Source organism: Salmo salar, chromosome ssa23, assembly GCF_905237065.1.
Source record: "Salmo salar chromosome ssa23, Ssal_v3.1, whole genome shotgun sequence".
Classification (NCBI taxonomy): domain Eukaryota; kingdom Metazoa; phylum Chordata; class Actinopteri; order Salmoniformes; family Salmonidae; genus Salmo; species Salmo salar.
In genome coordinates, this window is record NC_059464.1 from 44,003,442 (window position 1) to 44,022,710 (window position 19,269).

At 44.7% G+C, this 19,269-nt stretch overlaps 1 protein-coding gene across 3 annotated transcripts in view; it reads right to left on the reverse strand.

Moving 5' to 3' along the window:
* Positions 1-11,582: 11,582 nt before the first annotated feature.
* The window catches only part of scamp5a (secretory carrier membrane protein 5a), a 15,706-nt gene continuing 8,019 nt past the window's right edge, over positions 11,583-19,269 (reverse strand). For all 3 annotated transcript variants that reach the window (XM_014170237.2, XM_014170239.2, XM_014170238.1), the window contains exon 7: positions 11,583-14,357. In XM_014170237.2, coding sequence (XP_014025712.1) covers positions 14,160-14,357 — 198 coding nt within the window. In that variant the 3' untranslated portion in view covers positions 11,583-14,159. The remainder of the gene's footprint in view (positions 14,358-19,269) is intronic.

Here is a 19,269-nt window from a genome sequence, read left to right on the forward strand (position 1 = left end):
TTTTGTTTGACATAATTTACTCAACTGAGTTTTGTGTCTTTTGTAGAGAGTTGTGTTTACTGTTTTGCAAAAATGTGCTTAGCATTTGCATTGTGTGTGAAAGCAATGAAAAATGACTTACAGTTTAGCACAAAATAATACTGTTGTGCTCATTAGGTTATGATGGAGATCAACTGGTCCCCAGTTTCATTAAAAGTGTCTTAGCAAACGAGAAAAACTGTAAATGAAGTTTGTGATTGGCACTGATTTACACTACTCTTTGTAGAGTTTCCGTACACCACAGTGGGCATTGTTTTAGCATACCCAAGCTGCTGCTCTAACTGAAAAAACAGGCTTTCCATTTAAAAAATATATTTTTTATTTAACTTCTGGCAAATCTTTTGCCAACTTGCCGCAAGCTAATATTTTCACATGCAAATTATTTTTGTGGCAAACTATTGCGGCAAGTTGTGAACTTCTGGCAAACAATTGTGGGAAACTTGTGGTGAACATTCTATTGTTTGCTGCAAATTTGCTGCAAACTGATTCTGAACATGCAAATCAGATCAGCTTTTTTGGTTACTTTCAGTAAATCAAATTCAAAATCAAATCAAATTTATTTTTATATAGCCCTTCGTACATCAGCTGATATTCTCAAAGTGCTGTACAGAAACCCAGCCTAAAACCCCAAACAGCAAGCAAAGCATGTGAAAGAAGCACGGTGGCTAGGAAAAACTCCCTAGGAAAAACTCCCTAGAAAGGCCAAAAACCTAGGAAGAAACCTAGAGAGGAACCAGGCTATGAGGGGTGGCCAGTCCTCTTCTGGCTGTGCAGGGTGGATATTATAACAGAACATGGTCAAAATGTTAAAATGTTAAAATGTTCATAAATGACCAGCATGGTCAAATAATAATAATCATAGTAGTTGTCGAGGGTGCAACAAGCACGTCCGGTGAACAGGTCAGGGTTCCATAGCCGCAGGCAGAACAGTTGAAACTGGAGCAGCAGCACGGCCAGGTGGACTGGGGACAGCAAGGAGTCATCATACCAGGTAGTCCTGAGGCATGGTCCTAGGGCTCAGGTCCTCCGAGAGAAAGACAGAAAGAGAGAAAGAGAGAATTAGAGAGAGCATATTTAAATACACACAGGACACCGGATAAGACAAGAGAAATACTCCAGATGTAACAGACTGACCCTAGCCCCCGACACATAAACTACTGCAGCATAAATACTGGAGGCTGAGACAGGAGGGATCAGAAGACACTGTGGCCCCATCCGATGATACCCCGGACAGGGCCAAACAGGCAGGATATAACCCCACCCACTTTGCCAAAGCACAGCCCCCACACCACTAGAGGGATGTCTCCAACCACCAACTTACCGTCCTAAGACAAGGCCGAGTATAGCCCACAACGATCTCCGCCATGGCACAACCCAAGGGGGGGCGCCAACCCAGACAGGAAGACCACGTCAGTGACTCAACCCACTCAAGTGACGCACCCCTCCCATGGACGGCATGGAAGAACACCAGTAGGCCAGTGACTCAGCCTCTGTAAAAGGGTTAGAGGCAGAGAATCCCAGTGGAAAGAGGGGAACCGGCAAGGCAGAGACAGCAAGGGCGGTTCGTTGCTCCAGCCTTTCCGTTCACCTTCACACTCCTGGGCCAGACTATACTTAATCATAGGACCTACTGAAGAGATAAGTCTTCAGTAAAGACTTAAAGGTTGAGACTGAGTCTGCGTCTCTCACATTGGTAGGCAGACCATTCCATAAAAATGGAGCTCTATAGGAGAAAGCCCTACCTCCAGCCGTTTGCTTAGAAATTCTAGGGACAATTAGGAGGCCTGCGTCTTGTGACCGTAGCGTACGTGTAGGTATGTACGGCAGGACCAAATCGGAAAGATAGGTAGGAGCAAGCCCATGTAATGCTTTGTAGGTTAGCAGTAAAACCTTGAAATCAGCCCTTGCCTTAACAGGAAGCCAGTGTAGGGAGGCTAACACTGGAGTAATATGATCAAATTTTTTGGTTCTAGTCAGGATTCTAGCAGCCGTATTTAGCACTAACTGAAGTTTATTTAGTGCTTTATCCGGGTAGCCGGAAAGTAGAGCATTGCAGTAGTCCAGCCTAGAAGTAACAAAAGCATGGATTAATTTTTCTGCGTCATTTTTGGACAGAAAATTTCTGATTTTTGCAATGTTACGTAGATGGAAAAAAGCTATCCTTGAAACAGTCTTGATATGTTCTTCAAAAGAGAGATCAGGGTCCAGAGTAACGCCGAGGTCCTTCACAGTTTTATTTGAGACGACTGTACAACCATCCAGATTAATTGTCAGATTCAACAGAAGATCTCTTTGTTTCTTGGGACCTAGAACAAGCATCTCTGTTTTGTCCGAGTTTAAAAGTAGAAAGTTTGCAGCCATCCACTTCTTTATGTCTGAAACACAGGCTTCTAGCGAGGGCAATTTTGGGGCTTCACCATGTTTCATTGAAATGTACAGCTGTGTGTCGTCTGCATAGCAGTGAAATTTAACATTATGTTTTCGAATGACATCCCCAAGAGGTAAAATATATAGTGAAAACAATAGTGGTCCTAAAACGGAACCTTGAGGAACACCGAAATTTACAATTGATTTGTCAGAGGACAAACCATTCACAGAGACAAACTGATATCTTTCCGACAGATAAGATCTAAACCAGGCCAGAACTTGTCCATGTAGACCAATTTGGGTTTCCAATCTCTCCAAAAGAATGTGGTGATCGATGGTATCAAAAGCGGCACTAAGATCTAGGAGCACGAGGACAGATGCAGAGCCTCGGTCTGACGTCATTAAAAGGTCATTTACCACCTTCACAAGTGCAGTCTCAGTGCTATGATGGGGTCTAAAACCAGACTGAAGCGTTTCGTATACATTGTTTGTCTTCAGGAAGGCAGTCAGTTGCTGTGCAACAGCTTTTTCTAAAATTTTGGAGAGGAATGGAAGATTCGATATAGGGCTGATAGTTTTTTTATTTCTGGACAAAGTTAGGTTTTTTAAGAGTGGATAAGAGAGCCGTTTATTATGTTCAACATAGGAGGGCCAAGCACAGGAAGCAGCTCTTTCAGTAGTTTAGTTGGAATAGGGTCCAGTATGCAGCTTGAGGGTTTGGAGGCCATGATTATTTTCATCATTGCGTCAAGAGATATAGTACTAAAACACTTTAGTATCTCCCTTGATCCTAGGTCCTGGCAGAGTTGTGCAGACTCAGGACAATGGAGCTTTGGAGGAATACCCAGATTTAAAGAGGAGTCTGTAATTTGCTTTCTAATGATCATGATCTTTTCCTCAAAGAAGTTCATAAATTTATTACTGCTGAAGTGAAAGCCATCCTCCATTTGCGAAGGCTGCTTTTTAGTTAGCTTTGCGACAGTATCAAAAAGAAATTTCGGATTGTTCTTATTTTCCTCAATTAAGTTGGAAAAATAGGATGATCGAGCAGCAGTAAGGGCTCTTCGATACTGCACGGTACTGTCTTTCCAAGCTAGTCGGAAGACTTCCAGTTTGGTGTGGCGCCATTTCCGTTCCAATTTTCTGGAAGCTTGCTTCAGAGCTCGTGTATTTTCTGTATACCAGGGAGCTAGTTTCTTATGACAGATGTTTTTAGTTTTTAGGGGTGCAACTGCATCTAGGGTATTGCGCAAGGTTAAATTGAGTTCCTCGGTTAGGTGGTTAACTGATTTTTGTCCTCTGACGTCCTTGGGTAGGCAGAGGCAGTCTGGAAGGGCATCAAGGAATCTTTGGGTTGTCTGAGAATTTATAGCACGACTTTTAATGCTCCTTGGTTGGGGTCTGAGCAGATTATTTGTTGCAATTGCAAACGTAATAAAATGGTGGTCCGATAGTCCAGGATTATGAGGAAAAACATTTAGATCCACAACATTTATTCCATGGGACAAAACTAGGTCCAGAGTATGACTGTGGCAGTGAGTAGGTCCAGAGACATGTTGGACAAAACCCACTGAGTCGATGATGGCTCCGAAAGCCTTTTGGAGTGGGTCTGTGGACTTTTCCATGTGAATGTTAAAGTCACCAAAAATTAGAATATTATCTGCTATGACTACAAGATCCGATAGGAATTCAGGGAACTCAGTGAGGAACACTGCATATGGCCCAGGAGGCCTATAAATAGTAGCTATAAAAAGTGAGTGAGTAGGCTGCATAGATTTCATGACTAGAAGCTCAAAAGACGAAAACGTCATTGTTGTTTTTTTTTTTGTAAATTGAAATTTGCTATCGTAAATGTTAGCAACACCTCCGCCTTTGCCGGATGCACGGGGGTATGGTCACTAATGTAACCTGGGGGTGAGGCCTCATTTAACACAGTAAATTCATCAGGCTTAAGCCATGTTTCAGTCAGGCCAATCACATCAAGATTATTATCAGTGATTAGTTCATTGACTATAACTGCCTTGGAAGTGAGGGATCTAACATTAAGTAACCCAATTTTGAGATGTGAGGTATCACAATCTCTTTCAATAATGGCAGGAATGGAGGAGGTCTTTATACTAGTGAGATTGCTAAAGCGAACACCGCCATTTTTAATTTTGCCCAACCTAGATCGAGGCACAGACACGGTCTCAATGGGGAAAGCTGAGCTGACTACACTGACTGTGCTAGTGGCAGACTCCACTAAGCTGGCAGGCTGGCTAACAGCCTGCTGCCTGGCCTGCACCCTATTTCATTGTGGAGCTAGAGGAGTTAGAGCCCTGTCTATGTTCGTAGATAAGATGAGAGCACCCCTCCAGCTAGGATGGAGTCCGTCACTCCTCAACAGGCCAGGCTTGGTCCTGTTTGTGGGTGAGTCCCAGAAAGAGGGCCAATTATCTACAAATTCTATCTTTTGGGAGGGGCAGAAAACAGTTTTCAACCAGCGATTGAGTTGTGAGACTCTGCTGTAGAGCTCATCACTCCCCCTAACTGGGAGGGGGCCAGAGACAATTAATCGATGCCGACACATCTTTCTAGCTGATTTACACGCTGAAGCTATGTTGCGCTTGGTGACCTCTGACTGTTTCATCCTAACATCGTTGGTGCCGACGTGGATAACAATATCTCTATACTCTCTACACTCGCCAGTTTTAGCTTTAGCCAGCACCGTCTTTAGATTAGCCTTAACGTCGGTAGCCCTGCCCCCTGGTAAACAGTGTATGATCGCTGGATGATTAGTTTTAAGTCTAATACTGCGGGTAATGGAGTCGCCAATGACTAGGGTTTTCAATTTGTCAGAGCTAATGGTGGGAGCCGTCGGCGTCTCAGACCCCCACAACGGGAGGAGTAGAGACCAGAGAAGTCTCGGCCTCCGACTCCGACTCGCTTAATGGGGAGAACCGGTTGAAAGTTTCTGTCGGCTGAATAAGCGACACCGGTTGAGCATTCCTACAGCGTTTCCCTCCAGAAGCCATGAGAAAGATGTCCGGCTGCGGGGACCGTGCGAGGGGGTTTATACTAACGTTACTATCTGTACTTACTGGTGGCACAGACGCTGTTTCATCCTTTCCTACACTGAAATTACCCTTGCCTAACGATCGCGTCTGAAGCTGGGCTTGCAGCACAGCTATCCTTGCCGTAAGGCGATCGTTCTCCTGTATATTATAAGTACAACGACTGCAATTAGAAGGCATCATGTTAATGTTACTTAGCTTCGGCTGTTTGAAGTCCTGACGAACCATGTCCAGATAAAACCTCCGGGGATGAATGAAAAAAGTTGAGTGAGGAAAAAAGTTGAGTGAGGGAAAAAGTAAAAATATACGGTAATGAAAAAGTAAAAAACCGTCAGGTATCAAAGTAACAACATTACAATATCTTAACTACATAAACCAAATCACAAATAACTTTAAAATGAAACGAAACATTCTAAATATAATAAACAACATGTATTCAATGTCTTAAAAGATACAAATTAAATCCTTTATCTACCTCACAATTAAAATATTGTCAAGTGGTACAATATTAACCTTGAGATGCTTATGAAGAAAAGAGCAAAGACTGAACATTTCCCCCAAAAAATTGTTTATTTAATCCCAGTTCAGAACTAGTGCCTTTTTGAGACGAGGTGGGTCCCATTATGTCTGGCAAAAACCAAACACCGCATTCAACAGTAAGAACCTCACACCAACGGTCAAGTAGTGTGATGGTTTGGGGATGCTTTGCTGCCTCAGGACCTGGACAACATGTCTTAATAGAAGGAACCATGAATTCTGCTCTGTATCAGATAATTCTACAGGAGAATGCACTCAGGGTGACAATTTGACCAAACTGTCCAACAATCTTTGAGTTCTCCTCATGTGAAGACCCCTCCAAAAGTAGAAGACACTGAGTGACCTCAGTGTCTTCAGTTTACATTGTAGATGTTTCAGTTCAACAAAAGAGAGTTTTTTTTGTGGTCATCCACCAATGTGCCATTCCTCATGTCCCAGCTCTCTCAGAGATGAGTCAGTTGATGGGAGAGTGGATGTCAGAAATTCACAGTGTTCATCTATCTCAAAGCCAGACAGTGGGTGGAGATGGAGAGTGACCGCATTTCAGCCGTGCGTAATTGGCCGACTCCCACCATAGTAAAGGAGGTGCAGCGATTCTTAAGGTTTGCTAACTACTACCGGAGGTTTATCCGGGGTTTTGGTCAGGTAGCGGCTCCCATTTCCTCACTGCTGAAGAGGGGCTTGGTGCGCTTGCAGTGGTCAGCTGAGGCGGACAGGGCTTTTAGTCACCTGAGGGCTCTGTTTACCTCGGCTCCCGTGTTGGCCCATCTGGATCCCTCTTTGGCGTTCATAGTGGAGGTGGACGCGTCCGAGGCTGGGATAGGAGCCGTGCTCTCGCAGCGCTCGGGTACGCCACCGAAGCTCCGCCCCTGTGCCTTCTTCTCGAGGAAGCTCAGCCCGGCGGAGCGAAACTACGATGTGGGGGACCGGGAGCTGTTGGCTGTCGTCAAGGCCTTGAAGGCGTGGAGACATTGGCTTGAGGGGGCTAGACACCCTTTTCTCATCTGGACTGACCACCGCAATCTGGAGTACATCCGGGCGGCGAGGAGACTGAACCCTTGCCAGGCAAAGTGGGCCATGTTTTTCACCCGTTTTGTGTTTACCCTTTCTTACAGACCAGGCTCCCAGAACGTTAAGGCAGACGCATTGTCCCGGCTGTATGACACAGAGGAGCGGCCCATGGATCCCACCCCCATACTCCCCGCCTCTTGCCTGGTGGTGCCGGTAGTGTGGGAGCTGGACGCGGACATTGAGCGGGCGTCACGTGCAGAGCCCGCTCCCCTCCAGTGTCCAGCTGGGTGTCTGTACGTTCCGTCTACTGTCCGCGACCGGCTGATCTATTGGGCCCACACGTCACCCTCCTCTGGTCATCCGGGGATCGGTCGGACGGTGCGCTGTCTTAGTGGGAAGTACTGGTGGCCCACTTTGGCTAAGGATGTGAGGGTTTATGTTTCCTCCTGCTCGGTGTGCGCCCAGTGTAAGGCTCCTAGGCACCTGCCCAGAGGTAAGGTACAACTCTCGCTCTCTTGGCCGTGGTCGCACCTGTCGGTAGATTTCCTGACCGATCTTCCTCCTTCACGGGGTAACACCACAATCCTGGTTGTTGTGGATCGTTTCTCTAAGTCCTGTCGTTTCCTTCCTTACGGCCCTACAGACTGCGGAGGCCCTGTTTACACACGTCTTCCGGCACTACGGGGTGCCTGAGGATATAGTGTCTGATCGGGGTCCCCAGTTCACGTTGAGTGTCTGGAGGGCGTTCATGGAACGTCTGGGGGTCTCGGTCAGCCTTACCTCAGGTTTTCACCCCGAGAGTAACGTGCAGGTGGAGAGAGTTAACCAGGATGTGGGTAGGTTTCTGAGGTCTTATTGCCAGGACCGGCCGGGGGAGTGGGCAGCGTTCGTGCCCTGGGCAGAGATGGCCCAGAACTCGCTCCGCCACTCCTCCACTGGCCTCTCTCCCTTCCAGTGTGTATTGGGGTATCAGCCGGTTCTGGCTCCTTGGCATCAGAGTCAGACCGAGGCTCCTGTGGTGGATGACTGGTTCCGGCGCGCGGAGGAAACATGGGACGCCGCCCATGTCCACCTTCAGCGTGCCGTGCTGCGCCAGAAAGTTGGCGCAGACCGTCACTGCAGTGAGGTCCCGGTGTTTGCACCGGGGGACCGGGTCTGGCTCTCGACTAGAAACCTGCCCCTCCGCCTGCCCTGTCGGAAGTTGGGTCCGCGGTTTGTGGGGCCATTTTAAAGTCCTGAGGAGACTGAACGAGGTGAGTTACAGGTTACAGCTTCCCCCCAATTACCGTATTAATCCCTCGTTCCATGTGTCTCTCCTCAGGCCGGTGGTGGCTGGCCCGCTCTAGGAGTCTGAGGTGCGGGAGGTTCCTCTGCCCCCTCTGGACATCGAGGGGGCTGCGGCATACTCCGTTCGTTCCATACTGGATTTAAGACGTCGGGCGAGGGTCCTTCAGTACCTCGTGGACTGGGAGGGGTATGGTCCGGAGGAGAGATGCTGGGTTCAGATGGAGGACGGGTTGGATCCTTCTATGCTGCGAGAGTTCCACCGTCTCCATCCGGATCGCCCTGCACCTCGTCCTCCAGGTCGTCCCCGAGGTCGGTGTCGACGCACTGCTGGAGCCGCGCGTCGGGGGGGGGTACTGTCACGACTTCCTCCGAAGTTGGTCCCTCTCCTTGTTCGGGCGGTGTTCGGCGGTCGACGTCACCGACGTTCTAGCCATCGCTGATCCATTTTTCATTGGTTTTGTCTTGTCTTCCTTCACACCTGGTTCCAATCCCATCAATTACATGTTGTGTATTTAACCCTCTGTTTCCCCTCATGTCCTTGTCGGTGATTGTTTGTTGTATGTTTTGTGCAAGTCATGTTCTGGTGTGCGACGGGTTTTGTACCCTTTTATATTATTTTTGTATATATTGGTTTTCTGAGTTTTTTAGCATTTATTGAGCTGCTCCGTTTATACCAAGTTCACTCTACTGTGCCTGACTTCCCTGCCACCAGCATGCACCCATTACAGCCGTCTCTCGCTCTCTTGTTATCCCATCATTGATATTAATGCCCTAGGAGCCCTCAAGAAGAGAAGTGGTTTGAGGCAAAACAGCCAATGGAATCTCTCTCTTTCAGTCAACATGTTAGAATATTTTTGGGTTTTTAAATAGAACCTTTTTTTAACTAGGTAAGTCAGTTAAGAACAAATTCTTATTTACAATAACGGCCTACCCCATCCAAACTTGGGTCAATTGTGCGCCGCCCTATGGGACTCCCAATCACAACTGTAGTGATGCCTCTTGCACAGAGATGCAGTGCCTTAGACCACCGCACCACACAGATCTATACAGGTTAGGTGTACATGCTATGATCATATGGATGGTAATGTTATATGATCATTCAGGAGACTGTGTTACATTTTTATATTATTTGGATATTTCCCTGATGGATAGTAAACAGTTATTTGTTGCATATCGTGTCACTAAGTGTTTTTGTCAGCGGTGGAAAAAGTAGCCCATTGTCATACTTGAGTAAATGTAAAGATACCTTAATAGAAAATGACTGAAGTAAAAGTGAAAGTCACCCAGTAAAATACTACGTGAGTAAAACAAGGTACCATTTTTTTTGGGGGGGGGTCAGAGGCACACTCCAGGCACACTCCGACAAAGTGTGTGAATCGAACCATTTTCCTGTCCTGCTAAGCATTCAAAATGAAACGAGTACTTTTGGGTGTCAAGGAAGATTTATGTAGTAAAAAGTATATTATTTTCTTTAGAAATGTAGTAAAGTAAAAGTTACTTAGTCAAAAATATAAATGGCAAAGTAAAGTACAGATACTCCCCCAAAAAACCGACTTAAGTAATACTTTTAAAGTATTTCCTTCTTCAAATATTCTGTATAAAATGATGTTTTGAGTGTATCAGTCACAGCTACTTTCTTTTGAGTGTTATAGCATTTGCCTGTTGGTCAAGGCTGTATATTATGACTATTGCTGTAGTAGATCATTGATGAAGACACCGTTACCAGCCCTATATTTAAATGACATTATATGAATCTGGCTCATAGTTGGTCTCAAGGATGTCTGATCTACACAGTCCACTTTCCTTTATTGAGTGAATGAACTTTGAGTTGAATTTATAGAGCTGACAGGAAACTCGTCAAATTAAGAAAAGGGGGTAGTGTAGCGGAGAAATCTCATAAAATTGTTCACTATATGTTATTTAAAAAGTGGCGAACTATTTATCTGGCAATACTGTCAAAGAGGAAGCATTTAAACGAACTACCTTCATATGAACCTTATTAGGCTCCTGAGTGGCGCAGCGGTCTAAGGCACTGCATCTCAGTACTAGAGGTGTTACTACAGACACCCTGGTTCAAATCCAGGCTGTATCACAACTGGCCATAATTGGGAGGAACCATAGGGCTGCGCACAATTGGCCCAACGCAGTACGCGTTTGGCCGGTGTAGGCCATCGTTGTGAATTTGTTCTTTAACTGACTTGCCTAATTAAATAAAGGTTGCATAAAAAATATATATATATATTATATTTATCCATGGCAATGGTATTAACATTAACCTCACCTCATGTCATTTATATATCCATATTGTTATTGTAGTACAGGATACATATTAAAACACATACAGAAGATAGATCGGGGGTCAATGAGAAATGACTTTCAAATGCTGTGAAGCAACATACATGACCCAACAACAATTTGGAATATGGAATATTGCTGTCTGTCAAATGGACTACAGTTCTGGTCTCCTAGGGTGTGTCCGAAATGGCAGCCTATTCCATTCTGTTAAGAACAGGTTAGCGTCTCAAATTGCTTCCTATTCCCTATACAGTGCAGCAGAAGTAGTTCACTGCATAGGGAATAGGGTGCCATTTCAGACAAGACTACAGAGCATTGTATTGGTAAGCTTGGACACAGCTGTATTTAACATCAATAAACCAAAACATACTGTTATGTCTCTTATGTACATGACATTGGCACACGGTCTGGTCTGACTCACAAATTCACCAAAACCACACCTATTGACTTACTACAATCAGAAACTTTGTTTTGTTCTGTTGCACGTACTATAATACACAGTGAAGAACCAAGGCTTCTGTCAACCTAACAGAGCATGTTACTACAGATGGACACGTTAAACGTAAAGGATTGTAGCCTGGTTTAACCAGATTGGATGACGCGCTCACCACTGTTTCGCTATCAACGGTGAAATGTAGTGAGATCAGGAGATCAGATGCCAGGCTAAAGGAATTATAGTCTACTGGACTAGATACTAAATACAATGTTATTTTGCTGGTGCAATATTAACAATCCATTCTTATCATCAGCCGATATATAACTTTACACACGTGCCCTATTCTGCTCTTACTGGCAAGGGCACATGCTGCTTTAGCGAGCCAATGTACAGTATATAAACATAGGTTTATCATTTTATAGTTACAAGTTGATCTGTAAATTCATGTTTTATATTGCTCCAGTGTGTCTAAGTGAATACAGCGAGCACTGAGTCGAAAACTCTGGTTTGAGCAAAAAAAAAAAAAAAAAAAGTATTATTCAATGATGAGAATAAAACCCATTAGAAGCCTTTTATACACCTATAATACCAACAACCATGGAGAGACAGAAAGAGCAGAGCTGCATACACACTCTGCCTCACATACCTTCTAGAACATATACAGGAAAAGTACAACAACAACAAAAAAAGTTTTGAGAAATATTTAAAAGAAAATCATATTGAACATCATCACACAATCAGACAAGACAATTCACAGTTTTTTTTTGTTGAAATATCTGGCATTCATGTACACATCTTCACATTTGTTTCAAGTCTAATATTGTATTACACATTTTTGTAATATCCATCTTTTACATTTTCAGAGTTAACTTCTTGAGACTAAAACATTTTCCACTGCAGTCAAGTGTAGCTATGCAGTAGTTCCATCTCTAAATGAAAGCATCGATACTCATAACGGCTTGACAGTTATTTTCTTCCCGTTTCAGTTCATAAAATGAGATGTTTGTATAAACAATATTCGATGTTTTCTATATATACCATATCACATCTATACTCATGTACTAACGTTGACAGCCACATTTTATGTTTTCACTTGTAAAGGTTAAACTCCACCATTACCCAGCAGGCAAAACTGTTTGAAATGATGTCACGATGACATCATTACAACCAGATTTGCCCCCTGGGTAATGTAGTCTTTTTTCTCTCTTTTTTTTAAGCATTTGCTTCACAGGGTTCACTTTAGGATTAGTGAGAGGATTGACCAATGGGAATAAACATTCATAACATCTAACATCTGTCCATCTACAAATAGCAAATACTATATCTTCAATGGGGAATTAATACTACGTTTTGTAAATGCTCCATTGTTTCCATAATTCCCTTCTGCCCCTTACAGACAGAACTATCTGCCCCCTATAGACAGAACTATCTGCCCCCTATAGACAGAACTATCTGCCCCCTATAGACAGAACTATCTGCCCCTTACAGACAGAACTATCTGCCCCCTATAGACAGAACTATCTGCCCCCTATAGACAGAACTATCTGCCCCCTATAGACAGAACTATCTGCCCCCTATAGACAGAACTATCTGCCACTTACAGACAAAACTATCTGCCCCCTATAGACAGAACTATCTGCCCCCTATAGACAGAACTATCTGCCCCCTATAGACAGAACTATCTGCCCCTTACAGACAGAACTATCTGCCCCCTATAGACAGAACTATCTGCCCCCTATAGACAGAACTATCTGGCCCTTACAGACAGAACTATCTGCCCCCTACAGACAGAACTATCTGGCCCTTACAGACAGAACTATTTGGCCCTTACAGACAGAACTATCTGCCCCCTATAGACAGAACTATCTGGCCCTTACAGACAGAAGTCTCTGCTCCTTTACAGACGGAACGATTTTGGTTCACCTAGTCTAAATTCTTAACTGGGTTACGGTAGTCATAGACTTATCTGGAATGTTCCATCCTATGTAAAACCTTAACACTGTACATGTGTGCTTAAATTGGTTGTTATTATTAAACATCTATTAATTATTTCACTTATAGTCAACAGAATAACATGCTCGCTCGAAATACACTCCCCATAACCTGAAATAAATCTGAAAATGTTGAGGAATTGAACACCTCTAATATGGCTAATGTTGATGACGCCAACAGAACGCCTGCTATTTCTACTGTAGACAGACTAACATGTAGCTATTAGCTATCTAGCAACTAGCTAAGATCTTAAAAACAGATAAATACAATAAAGTCATTTTATGTCTAAAACAAAGTAGATGTCTATTCCTGAGAATCTAAGTGATACAAAATCAAAATTCAACATGGACAAAATTGTGATAATCCTTTTTAAATATGATTAAATACGATTTTTCTGCATTTTTGTCATGTCTGTGTGGCAAAACTGCATCCTAGACAATAATACAGTACTGCAAAAACAAGTATAAACTGTTTTTCAAAAACATGACAGAACATCACAAACCTACTGCACTAGGTCCCTGTGTGGATCAGTTGGTAGAGCAGGGCACTTGCAATGCCAGGGTTGTGGGTTCAAATCCCACAGGGGACCAGTACAAACATAAAGTACAAAAATGTATGCTCACTATTGTAAGTTGCTCTGGATAAGAGTGTCAAGTCAAATGTACTAAAACTAATATATTTTTTGAAGCGTGGCAATGGCTCTAGTAAGACTGTGTTGGGTTCTTCTACTCAAAGCTAATGAGCATTACAGGGCAGTGCAAGGGTTGTAGTGTCTGTCTGGCACATGGAAGCAGATAAATGAATCTTATGTGTGTGTAATATGTTATTACTATGTGTAATAACTATGTGCATGGTAGGAGTGCTGGTCCATGTCAGGACATAGGTGTTCCAAGTTTAGTCAAATTATTATTCCTACATTTAGGAATTTGAAGCAAAATCAAAACAGTATGACACATTTTAATATATATATTATTGTTATCTAAGAATTATCTGAATGGCACTGTTTATCGTGAATTGTGATTCTCATTTGATGATCATCCCTTTTCATCTCATGCCAACTGACGAGAGATCAGAAACAGACTGTCACCCTGGCTATTCCTCACCCCTTCTCTCCCACCCTCACCCTCTCCCCCCACCCTGCCCTACATGCCCGGGTCATCGTAGTTGTAGGTGGGTGCCTGTGAGTACTGGGGTTGTTGCTGCTGCATGGCTCCCTGCGCCACCCCCACAGCGGCCTGCTGCGCTGCCTGCTGGACGTGAGGGTTCTTCCAGGCCCCGGTGGTCCACTCCTCCTGGGCTTTACTCATACTGCCCCCTGTGCCACGGTACATGTTGTGCACCTGGAGAGTCAGGGAGATGGTGTTAGCGTGAGTTGTATTACTGTAGCACAAACAGAGGACACAATAAAGAGTACTGTCTTTGCTCATGTTGTGCTTGGTGCTACAGTACATGGTGTCCCTGCTACAGTACATGTTGTCCCTTGTGTTATGGTACATGTTGTCCCTGGTGTTACGGTACATGTTGTCCCTGGTGTTACGGTACATGTTGTGCCTGGTGTTACGGTACATGTTGTCCCTGGTGTTACGGTACATGTTGTGCCTGGTGTTACGGTACATGTTGTCCCTGCTACGGTACATGTTGTCCCTGCTACGGTACATGTTGTCCCTGCTACGGTACATGTTGTCCCTGGTGCTACGGTACATGATGTCCCTGCTACGGTACATGTTGTCCCTGGTGCTACGGTACATGTTGTCCCTGGTGTTACGGTACATGTTGTCCCTGCTACGGTACATGGTGTCCCTGGTGTTACGGTACATGTTGTGCCTGGTGTTATGGTACATGTTGTCCCTGGTGTTACAGTACATGTTGTCCCTGGTGTTACGCTACATGTTGTCCCTGCTACGGTACATGTTGTGCCTGGTGTTATGGTACATGTTGTCCCTGGTGTTACGGTACATGTTGTCCCTGGTGTTATGGTACATGATGTCCCTGGTGTTACGGTACATGTTGTCCCTGCTACGGTACATGTTGTCCCTGGTGTTATGGTACATGATGTCCCTGGTGTTACGGTACATGTTGTCCCTGCTACGGTACATGTTGTGCCTGGTGTTATGTTACATGATGTCCCTGGTGTTACGGTACATGTTGTCCCTGGTGTTATGGTACATGTTGTCCCTGGTGTTACGGTACATATTGTCCCTGGTGCTGTACCTATTCACCCTTATTCAGGTGCAAAACTTTCACTTGGGATGGGGGGGACATGTCCCCCTCACATTCTGAAATTGCATTTTTGTCCCCCGTAGTTTTATCATTGGAATGTGATACAAAACAGGGCAACGGTGTGATTTAGGACCCAGCAGACGCCTTCGAGTGGTCGGACAGGCTGTTTGGAGTGTTTCATGTACTGTGAAACTGGTCCGGTGCCACAGTACATGAAGCAACACAAACATAGGCACAGACACATGCATACACACACACACACACACACGATAACATACACACACGTACACATGGATTTTGTACTGTAGATATATGGTAGTGATGGAGTAGGCGCCTGAGGGCACACAGTGTGTTGTGAAATTAATGGGGATCCATAATAAACCCCAGGAAGAGTAGCTGCTGCCTTGGCAGGAACTAATGGGGATCCATAATAAACCCAAGGAAGAGTAGCTGCTGCCTTGGCAAAAACTAATGGGGATCCATAATAAACCGCAGGAAGAGTAGCTGCTGCCTTGGCAGGAACTAATGGGGATCCATAATAAACCCCAGGAAGAGTAGCTGCTGCCTTGGTAAGAACTAATGGGGATCCATAATAAACCGCAGGAAGAGTAGCTGCTGCCTTGGCAGGAACTAATGGGGATCCATAATAAACCGCAGGAAGAGTAGCTGCTGCCTTGGCAGGAACTAATGGGGATCCATAATAAACCCCAGGAAGAGTAGCTGCTGCCTTGGCAGGAACTAATGGGGATCCATAATAAACCCCAGGAAGAGTAGCTGCTGCCTTGGCAAGAACTAATGGGGATCCATAATAAACCGCAGGAAGAGTAGCTGCTGCCTTGGCAGGAACTAATGGGGATCCATAATAAACCCCAGGAAGAGTAGCTGCTGCCTTGGCAGGAACTAATGGGGATCCATAATAAACCGCAGGAAGAGTAGCTGCTGCCTTGGCAGGAACTAATGGGGATCCATAATAAACCGCAGGAAGAGTAGCTGCTGCCTTGGCAGGAACTAATGGGGATCCATAATAAACCACAGGAAGAGTAGCTGCTGCCTTGGCAGGAACTAATGGGGATCCATAATAAACCGCAGGAAGAGTAGCTGCTGCCTTGGCAGGAACTAATGGGGATCCATAATAAACCCCAGGAAGAGTAGCTGCTGCCTTGGCAAGAACTAATGGGGATCCATAATAAACCCCAGGAAGAGTAGCTGCTGCCTTGGTAAGAACTAATGGGGATCCATAATAAACCCCAGGAAGAGTAGCTGCTGCTTTGGCAGGAACTAATGGGGATCCATAATAAACCGCAGGAAGAGTAGCTGCTGCCTTGGCAGGAACTAATGGGGATCCATAATAAACCGCAGGAAGAGTAGCTGCTGCCTTGGCAGGAACTAATGGGGATCCATAATAAACCGCAGGAAGAGTAGCTGCTGCCTTGGCAGGAACTAATGGGGATCCATAATAAACCCCAGGAAGAGTAGCTGCTGCCTTGGCAAGAACTAATGGGGATCCATAATAAACCCCAGGAAGAGTAGCTGCTGCCTTGGTAAGAACTAATGGGGATCCATAATAAACCCCAGGAAGAGTAGCTGCTGCTTTGGCAGGAACTAATGGGGATCCATAATAAAGCGCAGGAAGAGTAGCTGCTGCCTTGGCAGGAACTAATGGGGATCCATAATAAACCGCAGGAAGAGTAGCTGCTGCCTTGGCAGGAACTAATGGGGATCCATAATAAACCCCAGGAAGAGTAGCTGCTGCCTTGGCAGGAACTAATGGGGATCCATAATAAACCCCAGGAAGAGTAGCTGCTGCCTTGGCAAGAACTAATGGGGATCCATAATAAACCGCAGGAAGAGAAGCTGCTGCCTTGGCAGGAACTAATGGGGATCCATAATAAACCCCAGTAAGAGTAGCTGCTGCCTTGGCAGGAACTAATGGGGATCCATAATAAACCCCAGGAAGAGTAGCTGCTGCCTTGGCAGGAACTAATGGGGATCCATAATAAACCGCAGGAAGAGTAGCTGCTGCCTTGGCAGGAACTAATGGGGATCCATAATAAACCACAGGAAGAGTAGCTGCTGCCTTGGCAGGAACTAATGGGGATCCATAATAAACCGCAGGAAGAGTAGCTGCTGCCTTGGCAGGAACTAATGGGGATCCATAATAAACCCCAGGAAGAGTAGCTGCTGCCTTGGTAAGAACTAATGGGGATCCATAGTAAACCCCAGGAAGAGTAGCTGCTGCTTTGGCAGGAACTAATGGGGATCCATAATAAACCGCAGGAAGAGTAGCTGCTGCCTTGGCAGGAACTAATGGGGATCCATAATAAACCCCAGGAAGAGTAGCTGCTGCCTTGGCAGGAACTAATGGGGATCCATAATAAACCCCAGGAAGAGTAGCTGCTGCCTTGGCAACAGGAACTAATGGGGATCCATAATAAACCCCAGGAAGAGTAGCTGCTGTCTTGGTAAGAACTAATGGGGATCCATAATAAACCCCAGGAAGAGTAGCTGCTGCTTTGGCAGGAACTAATGGGGATCCATAATAAACCGCAGGAAGAGTAGCTGCTGCCTTGGCAGGAACTAATGGGGATCCATAATAAACCCCAGGAAGAGTAGCTGCTTCCTTGGCAGGAACTAATGGGGATCCATAATAAACCCCAGGAAGAGTAGCTGCTGCCTTGGCAGGAACTAATGGGGATCCATAATAAACCGCAGGAAGAGTAGCTGCTGCCTTGGCAGGAACTAAGGGGATCCTTGTGCTTCCTGGAGAGAGTCAGGGAGAGATTGAGATGGTGTTTGAGATATATTTATATTACCTTAAGTAAAACACAGTACAGGCCATACATATTACTTGTCCATCAACTATGTAGTGGACGAGTCAGGGATATTTATGGAATATTTTTTACTCTTTTATATTTATGGAATCTATTGGGCTCCTGAGTGGTGCAGTGGTCTAAGGCGGTGTCACTACAGTCCCTGGTTCAATTCCAGGCTGTATCACATCCGGCCGCGATTGGGAGTCCCTTAGGGCTGTGCACAATTGGCCCAGCGTCGTCTGGGTTTGGCCGGGGTAGGCCATCATTGTAAATAAGAATTTGTTCTTAACTGACTTGCTTAGTTAAATAAAAGTAAACAAATTTTTACAGGGATATTAATGAACATTTCAGTGTTCACATCAATGAAGGGTAAATGTGCCTGAGTTAGCAGAAAAGATCCTATTCACCCGCCTGTAGTACCTGAGATGTGAGTCATATTACAGACAAAGTCAAACTAAAGGTTGTAAGAAAGAAATACTGTCATTGCTGTAAATTAGATCCGGGCCTGAATACATACAGTGTCTACAGTAGGAGTACTGATCTAGGATCAGATCCCTCCTGTCCATGTAGTCTTATTCATTCTGATATAAAATGCTAAACTGATCCTAGATCAGCACTCTTCTACTCTAAGACACTTTACGAATGTGGGCCCTGATCTCCTGTTACTATAGCAGCCCATCAAGTTAGTTGTCCTCTTCAGGTCAAAGACACTAAAGGATGCAGAGAGATCTGATCTCCTGTTACTATAGCAACCCATCAAGTTAGGTGTCCTCTTCAGGTCAAAGACACTAAAGGACGCAGAGAGATCTGATCTCCTGTTACTATAGCAGCCCATCAAGTTAGTTGTCCTCTTCAGGTAAAAGACACTAAAGGATGCAGAGAGATCTGATCTCCTGTTACTTTAGCAGCCCATCAAGTTGTTGTCCTCTTCAGGTCAAAGACACGAAAACTATATTTCCTGGAGAATGTACACCAAGAAAATGTGGTCAGAAAGATAAGATGTTATAATTGTGGGTTTGACTTGACAGTTTGCTATTGCCTCAACAGACAAGAGCAGTACTAGAAGTATGGTAGTAGTTAGGAGAAACTGTTTTATTCAGCTGAATCATACAGTTGAAGTCAGAAGTTTACATACACCTTAGCCAAATACATTTAAACTCAGTTTTCACAATTCCTGACATTTAATCCTAGTAAAAATTCCCTGTCTTAGGTCAGTTAG